Below are 14,164 nucleotides of genomic sequence, written 5' to 3' on the forward strand. Positions count from 1 at the left end.
ATTAAAAGGCCTATGAAGTGGTTTTAGGAGGTTTGTATCTCTTTTTTTTAAGACAACTTCACCAAGGTATAATTTATTTGCCATAAAGTTCACTCATTTTGAATGTGCAATTTTATGATTTTTAACAAACTTATGAAGCATGCAACCATTGCCACAGTTTTAGACCGTTTCTGCCACCTCAGTAAGATCCCTGTGTCTGCTTACAGCTCATTCCCGCCCCCAGCCGGGCCTCTAGCAGTCACTCTTAACAGTTTCTTCCTCCAGATGGAAAAATCTTAAGCCTAATGGCTCAGGAAAAAAAAGTGTCTACATTAAGAAACTACTCATTTTTTATAAAATTTTTTGAGATTACAGTTATATTTAACTCCTGAAATCTAGTGTTTCTACTAAGATGGAAATTGTAGTTAATGGGCTCTCTCCCATTTTGGGTGAGGTGCAAATGCCAGTAGGTTATTTCTAGAAATGTCTCTCCTTCAATTCTCCAATCACACCATTTCCCCTTTTAGTGGACTCATGTTTAAAAAACACCTCCACTAGCTAACTGGTAGGAGAGAATACTGCAGATTAGAAACCTTAAGAACATTAATTTTTGGTAAAGGGTCTGCATTTCTCCATTTTGTTTCTTAGAGGATACTTCAGATATTTTTTCTGTTGTTTTAATCTTTGGTTTTTGAAGGAATGGCTAGGACTCCAAATATTCATAGCTAACTACAAACTGGTAACCTCAGCTCACTCTGGGGTGGGTTTTCCCTGCATGACTAAACTGTCCAAGTTGAAGGAAGCTGCTCTGCTCTGGGCCATGGCATGCTTGTCTTTGTTTTACCATCCTCGGGGTAGCCGAATCCTTCCGATGAACCACGCTGGAGCAGGTATTAAACGTGTGTGTACCGTCACTTTACTCTGGGTAAAGGTAGATGCTTATTGGTAACTGCCGCTTCTGGATGGGATTTGCATCTCTTCTCTCCCAAAGGGTAGAGTCTGTCCTCCTCCACACAATCCTCCATGGAGGCAGGTGAGGGAGGGGCAGGGGGAGGGTGGAGGACTTGGCCTCACTCCATGGTCAGACAGTGGGGACAGGAGAAGAGGAGGGCTCAGGGCATCGGGGCCTCATCAGGGCCAGGGGCCGGGGATGAGAGAGACAGGATTCCTCCAAAGAGGTTTAAGAAAGAAGTTTGAGGAACAAACTAAAGATTGAAACTTATAACTCGGGAGAGTTTCAACTCTTTTCCCAAGGGTGCTGACTCTTCTCAACTACCCTCTCATGTTAACCCTGCTGGCATTTCCCTCCCTCCTTTTGTCATGTCTCTTGATATCCCTTCTCTTCTTTGGTGTTTTACATTTCAGGCAAACCTTTACCTATTTTACAATACTTTATTTCTTATTTACCATGGTCACTATCTTACAGAGAAAAAAATAATAATGAACACATGCAAAAATCCTCAACAAAATACTAGCAGACTGTCTCCAACAACACATTAAAAGGATCATACACCATGATTAAGTGGGATTTATTCAAGGAATACAAGGGCTTTTCAACATCTGCAAATCAATGTGATATACCACACTGACAAAGAATAAAAGCCATATGATCATCTCAATAGATGCAAAAAAAGGCTTTTGCTAAAACTCAACATTTATTAATAATTACCAAAAAAAACTCTTCATAAAGTAGGCTGCCAGGAGCCAGCGAGAGAGAGGCACTCCACTCATGGCAAAGGTCATGAGGAAGGAGGCTCGGCATAGGCAAAGGCGGGATCGAGCCTCAGGAGTCCCCCTGGATATTCTCGAGCATCTACCCCACAAAAACCAGAGTCTGCCTACTTTATTGCTTTGTGCTCTCACCTCTGACTTTACTGGGGCTTGTCCCCTACCACCATCTCGCTGTCTCTGACAAAGAGTTAACTTACAGCTCCAATTAATAAAGTTCCTGGACATTAGGAGTGTTTAAATCCAAACCCCTCAGATAGCTCTCTAACTCGCCTGACAAGTTTACCCGGACTCCTACAGCTATGCATACAGTCTCCCAGCCTCGAGAGGCACGGGAAGCTTAAGATATTCAAATAGCTTACAGCCTCTCAGAGAGTTAGAAACTGTCAGAATAAAACTACTAAAAGATTTCATTGATGAGCCAATGCTTGCTGCCAAGTTTCCACATCCCCTGTATTGTATCCTTGAATGTGTATTAATTAATATAGTTGGTATGAAGAAAAAATAAGTAGTGGCCTTGGTGTTAGCAACTTTAGACCCTTAAGGTAATAAATTTTTTCCTTTGTTGTAAACCCACTGCACCTCTGCCCTATAGGAATGCAACTTTATCTAACACCTTCGGAGGATGGCGCCAAACCTTAAAATAATTACTCTTAGAGAAAATAAGTCTTACGGTTGACAAATCTTTGTCAAGAGTCATAAAATGTTAATAGGCCTTCTGGCCAGAAGATGATGTAAATCACCTAAACCATTTGTATACGATAAATTTGCAGGAAAGAAACCCTGGTTTCGATAAGGATCAAAGACTGCTGACTTTGCATGATTTCACATCTCCTATTATCCTCTATGTGTAACTTCGGGTATAAAAGCCCTGGTTGAAAATAAAGCTACGGAAAGTGAAGGGCTGGAAAAAGATTTTCCATGCAAATAGGGACCAAAAGAAAGCAGGAGTAGCAATACTCATATCAGATAAAATAGACTTTAAAACAAAGGCTGTGAAAAGAGACAAAGATGGTCACTACATAATGATCAAAGGATCAATCCAAGAAGAAGATATAACAATTATAAATATATATGCACCCAACACAGGAGCACCGCAATATGTAAGACAAATGCTAACAAGTATGAAAGGAGAAATTAACAATAACACAATAATAGTGGGAGACTTTAATATCCCACTCATACCTATGGATAGATCAACTAAACAGAAAATTAACAAGGAAACACAAACTTTAAACGATACAATAGACCAGTTAGACCTAATTGATATCTATAGGATATTTCATCCCAAAACAATGAATTTCACCTTTTTCTCAGACGCACATGGAACCTTCTCCAGGATAGATCACATCCTGGGCCATAAATCTAGCCTTGGTAAACTCAAAAAAATTGAAATCATTCCAGGCATCTTTTCTGACCACAATGCAGTAAGATTAGATCTCAATTACAGGAGAAAACCTATTAAAAATTCCAACATCTGGAGGCTGAACAACACGCTGCTGAATAACCAACAAATCACAGATGAAATCAAAAAAGAAATCAAAATTTGCATAGAAACGAATGAAAATGAAAACACAACAACCCAAAACCTGTGGGACACTGTAAAAGCAGTCCTAAGGGGGAAAGTTCATAGCAATACAGGCATACCTCAAGAAACAAGAAAAAGTCAAATAAATAACCTAACCCTACACCTAAAGCAACTAGAAAAGGAAGAAATGAAGAACCCCAGGGTTAGTAAAAGGAAAGAAATCTTAAAAATTAGGGCAGAAATAAATGCAAAAGAAACAAAAGAGACCATAGCAAAAATCAACAAAGCCAAAAGCTGGTTCTTTGAAAGGATAAATAAAATTGACAAACCATTAGCCAGACTCATCAAGAAACAAAGGGAGAAAAAAAATCAACAAAATTAAGAAATGAAACTGGAGAGATCACAACAGACAACAAAGAAATACAAAGGATCATAAGAGACTACTATCAGCAATTATATGCCAATAAAACGGACAACGTGGAAGAAATGGACAAATTCTTAGAAAAGTACAACTTTCCAAAACTGGACCAGGAAGAAATAGAAAATCTTAACAGACCCATCACAAGCACAGAAATTGAAACTATAATCAAAAATCTTCCAGCAAATAAAAGCCCAGGTCCAGACGGCTTCACAGCTGAATTCTACTAAAAATTTAGAGAAGAGCTAACACCTATCCTGCTCAAACTCTTCCAGAAATTTGCAGAGGAAGGTAAACTTCCAAACTCATTCTATGAGGCCACCATCACCCTAATACCAAAACCTGACAATGATCCCACAAAAAAAGAAAACTACAGGCCAATATCACTGATGAAAATAGATGCAAAAATCCTCAACAAAATTCTAGCAATCAGAATCCAACAACACATTAAAAAGATCATACACCATGACCAAGTGGGCTTTATCCCAGGGATGCAAGGATTCTTCAATATCCACAAATCAATCAATGTAATACACCACATTAACAAATTGAAAAATAAAAACCATATGATCATCTCAATAGATGCAGAGAAAGCCTTTGACAAAATTCAACATCCATTTATGATAAAAACTCTCCAGAAAGCAGGAATAGAAGAAACATACCTCAACATAATAAAAGCTATATATGACAAACCCACAGCAAACATTATCCTCAATGGTGAAAAACTGAAAGCATTTCCTCTAAAGTCAGGAACAAGACAAGGGTGCCCACTTTCACCATTACTATTCAATGTAGTTTTGGAAGTTTTGGCCACAGCAATCAGAGCAGAAAAAGAAATAAAAGGAATCCAAATTGGAAAAGAAGAAGTAAAACTCTCACTATTTGCAGATGACATGATCCTCTACATAGAAAACCCTAAAGACTCCACCAGAAAATTTCTAGAATTAATCAATGACTATAGTAAAGTTGCAGGATATAAAATCAACACACAGAAACCCCTTGCATTCCTATACACTAATAATGAGAAAACAGAAAGAGAAATTAAGGAAATAATTCCATTCATCACTGCAATGGAAAGAATAAAATATATTCTTAGGAATATATGTACCTAAAGAAACTAAAGACCTATATATAGAAAACTATAAAACACTGGTGAAAGAAATCAAAGAGGACACTAATAGATGGAGAAATACACCATGTTCATGGATCGGAAGAATCAATATAGTGAAAATGAGTATACTACCCAAAGCAATTTATAGATTCAATGCAATCCCTATCCAAGCTACCAACGGTATTCTTCACAGAGCTAGAACAAATAATTTCACAATTTGTATGGAAATACAAAAAACCTCGAATAGCCAAAGCTATCTTGAGAAAGAAGAATGGAACTGGAGGAATCAACCTGCCTGACTTCAGGCTCTACTACAAAGCCACAGTTATCAAGACAGTATGGTACTGGCACAAAGACAGAAATATAGATCAATGGAACAAAATAGAAAGCCCAGAGATAAATCCACATACATATGGACACCTTATCTTTGACAAAGGAGGCAAGAATATACAATGGATCAAAGACAATCTCTTTAACAAGTGGTGCTGAGAAAACCGGTCAACCACTTGTAAAAGAATGAAACTAGAACACTTTCTAACACCATACACAAAAATAAACTAAAAATGGATTAAAGATCTAAATGTAAGACCAGAAACTATAAAACTCCTAGAGGAGAACATAAGCAAAACACTCTCCGACATACATCACAGCAGGATCCTCTATGACCCACCTCCCAGAATATTGGAAATAAAAGCAAAAATAAACAAATGGGACCTAATTAAACTTAAAAGCCTCTGCACAACAAAGGAAACTATTAGCAAGGTGAAAAGGCAGCCTTCAGAATGGAAGAAAATAATAGCAAATGAAGCAACTGACAAACAATTAATCTCAAAAATATACAAGCAACTCCTGCAGCTCAACTCCAGAAAAATAAATGACCCAATCAAAAAATGGGCCAAAGAACTAAACAGACATTTCTCCAAAGAAGACATACAGATGGCTCACAAACACATGAAAAGATGCTCAACACCACTCATTATCAGAGAAATGCAAATCAAAACCACTATGAGGTACCATTTCACACCAGTCAGAATGGCTGCGATCCAAAAGTCTACAAGCAATAAATGCTGGAGAGGGTGTGGAGAAAAGGGAACCCTCTTACACTGTTGGTGGGAATGCAAACTAGTACAGCCACTATGGAGAACAGTGTGGAGATTCCTTAAAAAACTGGAAATAAAACTACCTTATGATCCAGCAATCCCACTGCTGGGCATACACACTGAGGAAACCAGAAGGGAAAGAGACACGTGTACCCCAATGTTCATCGCAGCACTGTTCATAATAGCCAGGACATGGAAGCAACCTAGATGTCCATCAGCAGATGAATGGATAAGAAATATACACAATGGAGTATTACTCAGCCATTAAAAAGAATACATTTGAATCAGTTCTAATGAGGTGGATGAAACTGGAGCCTATTATACAGAGTGAAGTAAGCCAGAAAGAAAAACACCAATACAGTATACTAACGCATATATATGGAATTTAGAAAGATGGTAACAATAAACCTGTGTACGAGACAGCAAAAGAGACACTGATGTATAGAACAGTCTTATGGATTCTGTGGGAGAGGGAGAGGGTGGGAAGATTTGGGAGAATGGCATTGAAGCATGTATAATATCATGTATGAAACGAGTCGCCAGTCCAGGTTCGATGCACAATACTGGATGCTTGGGGCTGGTGCACTGGGACGATCCAGAGGGAGGGTATGGGGAGGGAGGACGGAGGAGGGGTCAGGATGGGGAACACATGTATACCTGTGGCAAATTCATTTCGATATTTGGCAAAACTAATACAATGTTGTAAAGTTTAAAAATAAAATAAAATTTTTAAAAATAAATAAAAAAATAAAGCTACGGGCCTTGCTCACCAAAGCTTGGTCTCCCCATGTCATTCTTTCTTTTCACATTCCGGCTGAGTCTCCATTTGGAGCACGGAGGTCCTCTGCAACCATTTATTTGCCTGGGCTTCTAAGACCCACTCGAGAAGGTGTCTAAGGTGGGGCACCTTCCACTATTCGAGAGGGCGTCTGCGGCCTCCGTGGTCAGAGCTAATCTGGTGTCACAGGTTATATTGATTTTCCGCATAAACCAAGCTACTCAGCCTCTTTTCTTCACTGAATTTTCCTACTGAGCTATCCTCATGCTATTACTCTAATTAATATTTAAATAAATCGCCGATGCCATCTCTCCTTCGAATACCCTGGATCAGCTGGGGCTAGACCCCGGCAGTAGGCATAGAGGGAATATAACTCAGCATAATAAAGGCCATATCTGACAAATCCACAGCTAACATCACACTCAACAGTGAAAAGTTGAAAGCATTTTCTGTAAGATTTGGGGCAAGACAAGGATGCCCACTCTAACCACTTTTATTCAACATAGTTTTGGAAGTCCTAGCCACAGCAATCAGAGAAGAAAAAGAAATAAAAGGAATCTAAATTGGAAAATAAGGTACTACATACAGAAAATCCTAAAGAGGCCACCAGAAAACTACTGGTGCTGATTAATGAATTTGGTAAAGTTGCAGGATACAAAATCAATGCACAAAAATCTAAGAAATGAATACTCATTTATCTCTGTGTATTTAATTCTATACACTTCCCTGTATCCATTAACACAGTCAAGATACTGGTAGACTGTGTCAACATCAATATCCTGGTTACAATATCATACAATAGTTTCCTAAGATATTAACATTGGCGAAAACTGCTTACTGAATAAAGGGTACACAGGATCTCTCTGTACTATTGACTACAACTGCATGGGAATCTATAATTCTCTCAATAAAGATTTCAATTAAAAAGGAAAGATCATTCAATACAGGTATACATTCTCATGGAAGAACCCTGTGACAACAGCAGCAAGGGCAGTTTTAAGAACACATTAGCAGAAGTGTGACTGTCAGAGAAAAATTACAAGTGTGAAGTTTCATGAAAGTCCCCTTCTCATTCCTGAGAGGTTTTAATATTGATGACAGAAAAGACATTAACTCAAGATACATCCACACTGCTGAAAGGATACATCCAATGCCCGAAAAGGACTAATTTGTGCTAAAGCTTTATTCTAAAGTGTGTTATTTCTAAAAGGCTACTCCAATCTTTGTAACTGGAAAAAGAACTCTAAGTTTAAGCACTTATTAAAAAGAAGGAAACTAATTATTATGTTTTATCACTCATCCATTTAACAAATCTTTACACAACACTTGCTGTGTGTCTAGAGGACTGGGCCAGGTAAAGTTTCTCCAGTACTACTGACTCCCTTTCACAGCATCATCTTTCAGACATCCGGTACCATCACTTCATGGGAAATAGATGAGGAAACAGTGGAAACAGTGTCAGACTTTATGTTCTGGGGCTCCAAAATCACTGCAGATGGTGACTGCATCCATGAAATTAAAAGACGCTTACTCCTTGGAAAGAAAGTTATGTCCAACCTAGATAGCATATTCAAAAGCAGAGACATTACTTTGCCAACAAAGGTCCGTCTAGAAAAACCATCAAGGCTATGGTTTTTCCTGTGGTCATGTATGGATGTGAGAGTTGGACTGTGAAGAAGGCTGAGCGCTGAAGAATTGATGCTTTTGAACTGTGGTGTTGGAGAAGACCCTTGAGAGTCCTTTGGACTGCAAGGAGATCCAACCAGTCCATTCTGAAGGAGATCAGCCCTGGGATTTCTTTGGAAAGAATGATGCTGAAGCTGAAATTCCAGTACTTTGGCCACCTCATGCGAAGAGTTGACTCATTGAAAAAGACTCTGATGCTGGGAGGGATTGGGGGCAGGAGGAGAAGGGAACGACAGAGGATGAGATGGCTGGATGGCATCGCTGACTCGATGGACGTGAGTCTGGGTGAACTCTGGGAGTTGGTGATGGACAGGGAGGCCTGGTGTGCTGTGATTCATGGGGTCGCAAAGAGTTGGACACGACTGAGCGACTGAAGTGAACTGAACTGACTCCCTGCCACCTGTCCTTCAAGCTCCTCTCTAACAAGTTCCCAAGCAGCAGGGAATATTAGATAAACATAAAATGACACTGAATTTTTTTGTTTGTTTATTTTAAGCAGAAGAGCATACAAACATGGCTTAAGTGCAGGCCTCGAGGATCAAGTGTTCAGCCAGCAGTGGGCAGTGCGGAGCCTCTGTGTTTTGGTCCAGGTTCCTCAGAAGACTGGACACACCGTCTCCTGCCCCAGTGCCCACTGAGGCCTGGGCACTTGCTTCCTCCCTCCCTGTCACATCTCTCTCTTCAGGTCAGGAGATGCCTTCTTTTATGGCACCTGATCTATGAAGCTCACAGTCTGAGAAACCTCCCGTTTGCTAAAGACTGTCTGACGCGGAGCATCTGTCCCACGGGCATGCTGACTACCTTGCAGGCCTGGAGCCTCCTCTGAAGGCACAGGGCCTTCTGGACAGAGCTGCCGATCAGCTAACGTGTTTCAGTGAAAGACGGGGGCAAAATGGCAATGTGTCAGGTGCCCTCCAGGCAGACCTCATCGGTGTGCGATGCTGAACAGTGTACCACAGGGTTTTGGATTGAGGAGTCAATACAGCACAAAAGATAAATGATGGCAAAATGCTGAAAACGACATTGAATTTTATTAAGACCAAGAGTGTCAGCTTCTGATTCAATACAATTAATATCTAATGTGTTCTGGATTTGTCTGCATGTGACTGAGTATTGTGACAAAGGTTAGGCAAACGGAAGTTTTACTTTTATTTTCATAGTGGTTATCATCATAGTAATTAAGCATTTGGATAAACTATAAAAATGCAAATAATGAACAATGAAAGACATACACACACACACACATATGTGTATATATGAACACTCCAGAATCAAATCTATGTGGAACAAAACAAGTGGGTCTTAAAACAAGCCCCCTGAAGGTATAAAGACACCAGCTAGCTGTGTCTCTTCAAATCCTTTTTCAGGGTATAATCCCTTCAATTCCATGTAACCTGTAACATCTCCTCAACAAATCCAAAATGATTTACATTTTGTAAAGTAGCTAAGTGGCTGGTTACAAAATTTCCTGTTGCAAATCTGTTTCACTATCCCTTTCAAATCAGATAAAGGGTTTCCTGGGTCACTCAGGCAACTTTCAGAATAGCTCAGCTGACATCTCTAGATCTCATGGAGGACAAAGCAGAACATGAGCTGTATAAACTGAGTGAGGATTATTTATCTGTTCCATACACTTTACCTTCCATCTGTTAAAGTGATTCTTTGATGTCAGCCACTAAATATTAATTTAGGAACTATGATTCTTACATAAACAAACCAAACAATTTTCCCTCTCAGGTATAAAACTATTAAAATGTCTTAATATATAAAAAAAATAAGTTCAGTATGTTCACTCAAAATAAATCTTAGCAAAGCCACATAAAAACTGAACTTACCACTTTTTTAAAATCATCTTCTGCTTCATCAAGTTTTCCTTGTTTGAGTAATAAGTGACCTCTCTGTAATCTTGCCTAAAAAAGAAAAAAAATATATACTGAGTATACTAAATTTTCTTCAAACCCAAAGAATAAAACTAAATAGGCTAATGAAATACTAATTTTTCTTATACCCACATCACTTGGCCCTCTGAGAATAATTCCTAGAACCAATGACTATTTATAAATTTTGTTAGAGTCTGCTTCCTTAAAAATATTTTTTATTATATCAAATAAATAGAATCTTGGACATGAATGCTCAAAGCAACAGCCAGAAAGTAGAACAAGCCAAATTCCCATCAACTAATTAAGAAGCAAATATGATATGTCCATACAATAGAATATTATTCAGGCATAAAGAGATATGAAGTACTGACAGATGCTACAATGTTGATGAACCTTGAAAACATTACACTAAGTGAAAGAAGGCAGACACAAAAGGCGGTGCATTGTATGATTCTGTTCATATGAAATATCCAAGACAGACAAATCCATAGAGACAGAGAGAAGTGGTTGCCAAGGGCTAGGACAGAAGTGGGAGGTGACAGCTAATGGGAATAGGGCTTCCTTGGGGCTAATAAAAATGTTCTGGAGCTAGATAACAGTGATGTTTGCAGAACCTTGTGAATATACTACAATAAAAGCTGCCAAATTACACACTTTAAAAAAGGGTAAATTTGATGATATGTGAGTTATATCTCACTTAAAAAGTACTTTAAGCCATCATAATAACGTTTTGCAATTCTAATAAAACTTGTTTAACTTGGGACTTTACCAATCAAAGCTCTGGACATAGTTTTTGTTTTTTTATTAACTCTTAATTGCACACATTTACTCCACTATAACCAGAATAACAATGCCTCTTTAACATCCATCAGTCAACTCTGATATTCCTCTTCTGATGTGCACAGTCCCATCTCTTCCAAGAATACCAACTCTCAGATGATGAATGTCTACCATAAGACAGAAACCACACCAATATTTGACTAAGACATATATTACTTTCACAGTACATAAAAATTTCCCTAATCCTTTGTTAAATGCATCAACACACATAAAAAGCAAAATTAAAGCCACTTCAACTGGCTAATAAATACTATAATACTAGGAAAATGAGCTACTTAACCTTTGTGGACAGTTATGTTTAGTTGGGTAAAGTAATAAAATTTGACACTTGTGAACTCCATCTTAAAATAATACAATTATTTCAAGCCAAACATTCACCCACATCTAATCAGTCATCTCAAATCCTTTCTGGATTACAGCAGGACACAAACACACAAATAAATGAACTGCCAAATTAATTGTGAGACAATATAATTGGGTCCTATTATTTTAAGCCATTACAGTGACCTGCCAACTGTCAAGATATCCTATTAGACCATAAATTCCTCCACTTCTGAAGCTTGAGTGTTGGTTCAGAGCAGGACTCTGTCTAATTCACACTGTATCCTCATCACAGACCACTATTTAATTGCGTTGCTCCCTCTTTAAAACTTTAGTCTTCCCACTATGGCCTTAATTGAAACTGCCATCAGTCACCTGACAGCCTCTTAATTCAACAGCTTCTCAATCAGCTCATTTCTCAGCCTGCACCCATCCTCCACCCAGATACCTTTCCAAACCACAGAGCTGACATCACTGCCACACTTCCAGGCTTCTCTGGTGGCTCAGCTGGTAAAGAATCTGCCTGCAACGCAGGAGATCCCTGTTCGACTCCTGGATTGACAAGATCCCCTGGAGAAGGGATAGGCTACCCACTCCAGTATTCCCGGCCTTTCCTGGTAGCTCAGATGGTAAAGAATCTGCCTGCAATGCTCCTGAAAATCACCTAATGTCCCACTCCACTGTGCCTCCTTCACACACTGTGTTCCGAGGACTGAATCTCTCTTGTTGCCCAGTCCACCACATCCCAGTGGCTTTCTACACCCTCCAGCTATGCCTAGCACGCCAACTTTCACCTTAAGAAACAAATTACCTCTTCCAAGTTTCCTTAAGTTTTCCTTTTAAGAAAGTTTAGGTGCACTTACTGCAGTGAAATCCATCTTCAATTCAATCACTTTAGTTAAATCAGGAAGTGCTGCTTTTGATTTGCCCATAGCTAAAAAGACAGTAGCTCTCCGATAGTAAGCAATATAGTTATCAGGGTCACCATCTGAAAATTAAAATAATAAATATTAACTTGCAGTACTTTATTCAAAAAACCCAAATCACCTTAACAGTATTAAAGCTTGCACTTCTATTAAGAAAAACATTAAGGAAAGAACTTCTTCATCAATACTGGGTCATTTTGCCTAATAAGATCACTGCAAATAAATCCAGAACAGGGGTTCAGCAAACTGTAGCCTCTGAGCCAAAAACAAGCCTCAGACTAAGTTAAGAATATTTTTTACACTTTTAAAGAGCTGTCCAAAAAACAGAAAAATATAGACACTATATAGCTGCAAAGCCGAAAATATTTATTATCTGGCCCCTTAGGGGAAAAGTTTGCCAACTTCTGATCTAGAATATTAACTATATTCAACTCAACTTTTATAAATATGCAATTATGTTTGTCTTTGTTGAAATTTTCTTAAATGAAATACTGACTGAGAATACAGATTCTACACTTATTCACATTTAGAATAGTATAGACCCAGTTACAATGATACACTGAATGTGCAATCCCTGCTCTTTCCCAAACTCCAGCTAAAATGACAGTGAAGAAATAAGGGTATGGACCACAGGATGGAGAATGGACAGGAGAGTGAGACCAGAGAGCAAGGTGAGAGTCAGTATCTGAAAAAAGGCAAGCAGCCAGAAAAGAAAAAGGAAAGGAAGGGAAAGGGAAAGAAGAGGAGGAGAAAGAAAGAGAAGAAGGGAGGGAAGGAGGGAGGGAAAAAGAGAGGAAGGAAAGAAAGGTGGAAGGTATGGGCGAGGATGTGGAGATGGGAGCCCTTGTGCACTGCAGGAGGGAATGTGAAATGGTGCAGCCACTGTGAACAGCAGCATAGAGGGGCCTCCAAAACTAAGCACAGAATTACCATGTGAACCAACGATTCCATTCTAGGTGTACCTATTCAAAAGAAATGAAACAATCTAAGTGTCCATGAACAGATGATGGATACAGAAGATGTGGTGTAAAAAACAATGAAATCTTGCCATTTGCAGCAACATGAATGGGCTGGGAGGGCATTAGGCTAAGTGAACTAAGTCAGACAGAGAAAGACAAATACTGTATAATATCACTGATATATGGAATCTTAAAAAATACAACGAACTAGTTCTAACTAGACTCACAGATACAAAGAACAAGCTAACGGTTACCAGTGGGAAGAGGGAAGACGGGAGGAACAATACACAGATAGGGAACCAAGTGGCACAAACTATTAGGTACAACCCTGAAGAAGAGGAATTGAAAGCTGGTAACTGTCTACGCGTATTCAGAGCAGCATTATTCACAAGAGCCCAATGGTGGAAACAAGCTAAACGCCCACAGGCGGGCGAGTGGGTAAATAAAACGTGGCATATACAGACAACGGAGTATGATTCGGCCTTCAAAAAGGAATCGAATTCTGACGAATTTGAATATGAATATGAATGAACCCTGAAGACACTATCCTAAGTGGAATAAGCCAGACACAAAAGACAAATAGTGTACGTTTCCACTTCTGTGAGGCACCGAGAGTGGTCAAATGTTTAAAGACAGACATTAGAGTGGTGGCCGCCCAGGTCTGAGAAGAGAGGGGGATCAGAAATGGAAACAGCTGCATAATGGGCACAGAGCTTCACTCTGACATCATGAACAAGTTCTGGAGATGGACAGTGGTGATGGCTGCACCACAATGCCAATGCACCTCATGCCACTGAACCACATGCTTAAAAATGGTTAAAATGGTGAATTCTGATTTGTATATTTTACTACAATAAAAAAGTGAAACAATGAGGCAGCCAGGGAAAAACATGGTCAAATGTTTTTATGC

At 39.1% G+C, this 14,164-nt stretch overlaps 1 protein-coding gene across 1 annotated transcript in view; it reads right to left on the minus strand.

Annotated features, from left to right (window-relative positions):
* Positions 1-14,164, minus strand: part of DNAJC3 (DnaJ heat shock protein family (Hsp40) member C3) — a 67,104-nt gene that overhangs the window by 22,789 nt on the left and 30,151 nt on the right. The window contains exons 3-4 of the mRNA XM_070380812.1: positions 12,233-12,357; positions 10,164-10,238 (exon numbers count right to left, since the gene is read on the minus strand). Coding sequence (XP_070236913.1) covers positions 10,164-10,238; positions 12,233-12,357 — 200 coding nt within the window. The remainder of the gene's footprint in view (positions 1-10,163; positions 10,239-12,232; positions 12,358-14,164) is intronic.

The sequence above is a fragment of the Bos mutus genome, chromosome 12, assembly GCF_027580195.1.
Source record: "Bos mutus isolate GX-2022 chromosome 12, NWIPB_WYAK_1.1, whole genome shotgun sequence".
Classification (NCBI taxonomy): domain Eukaryota; kingdom Metazoa; phylum Chordata; class Mammalia; order Artiodactyla; family Bovidae; genus Bos; species Bos mutus.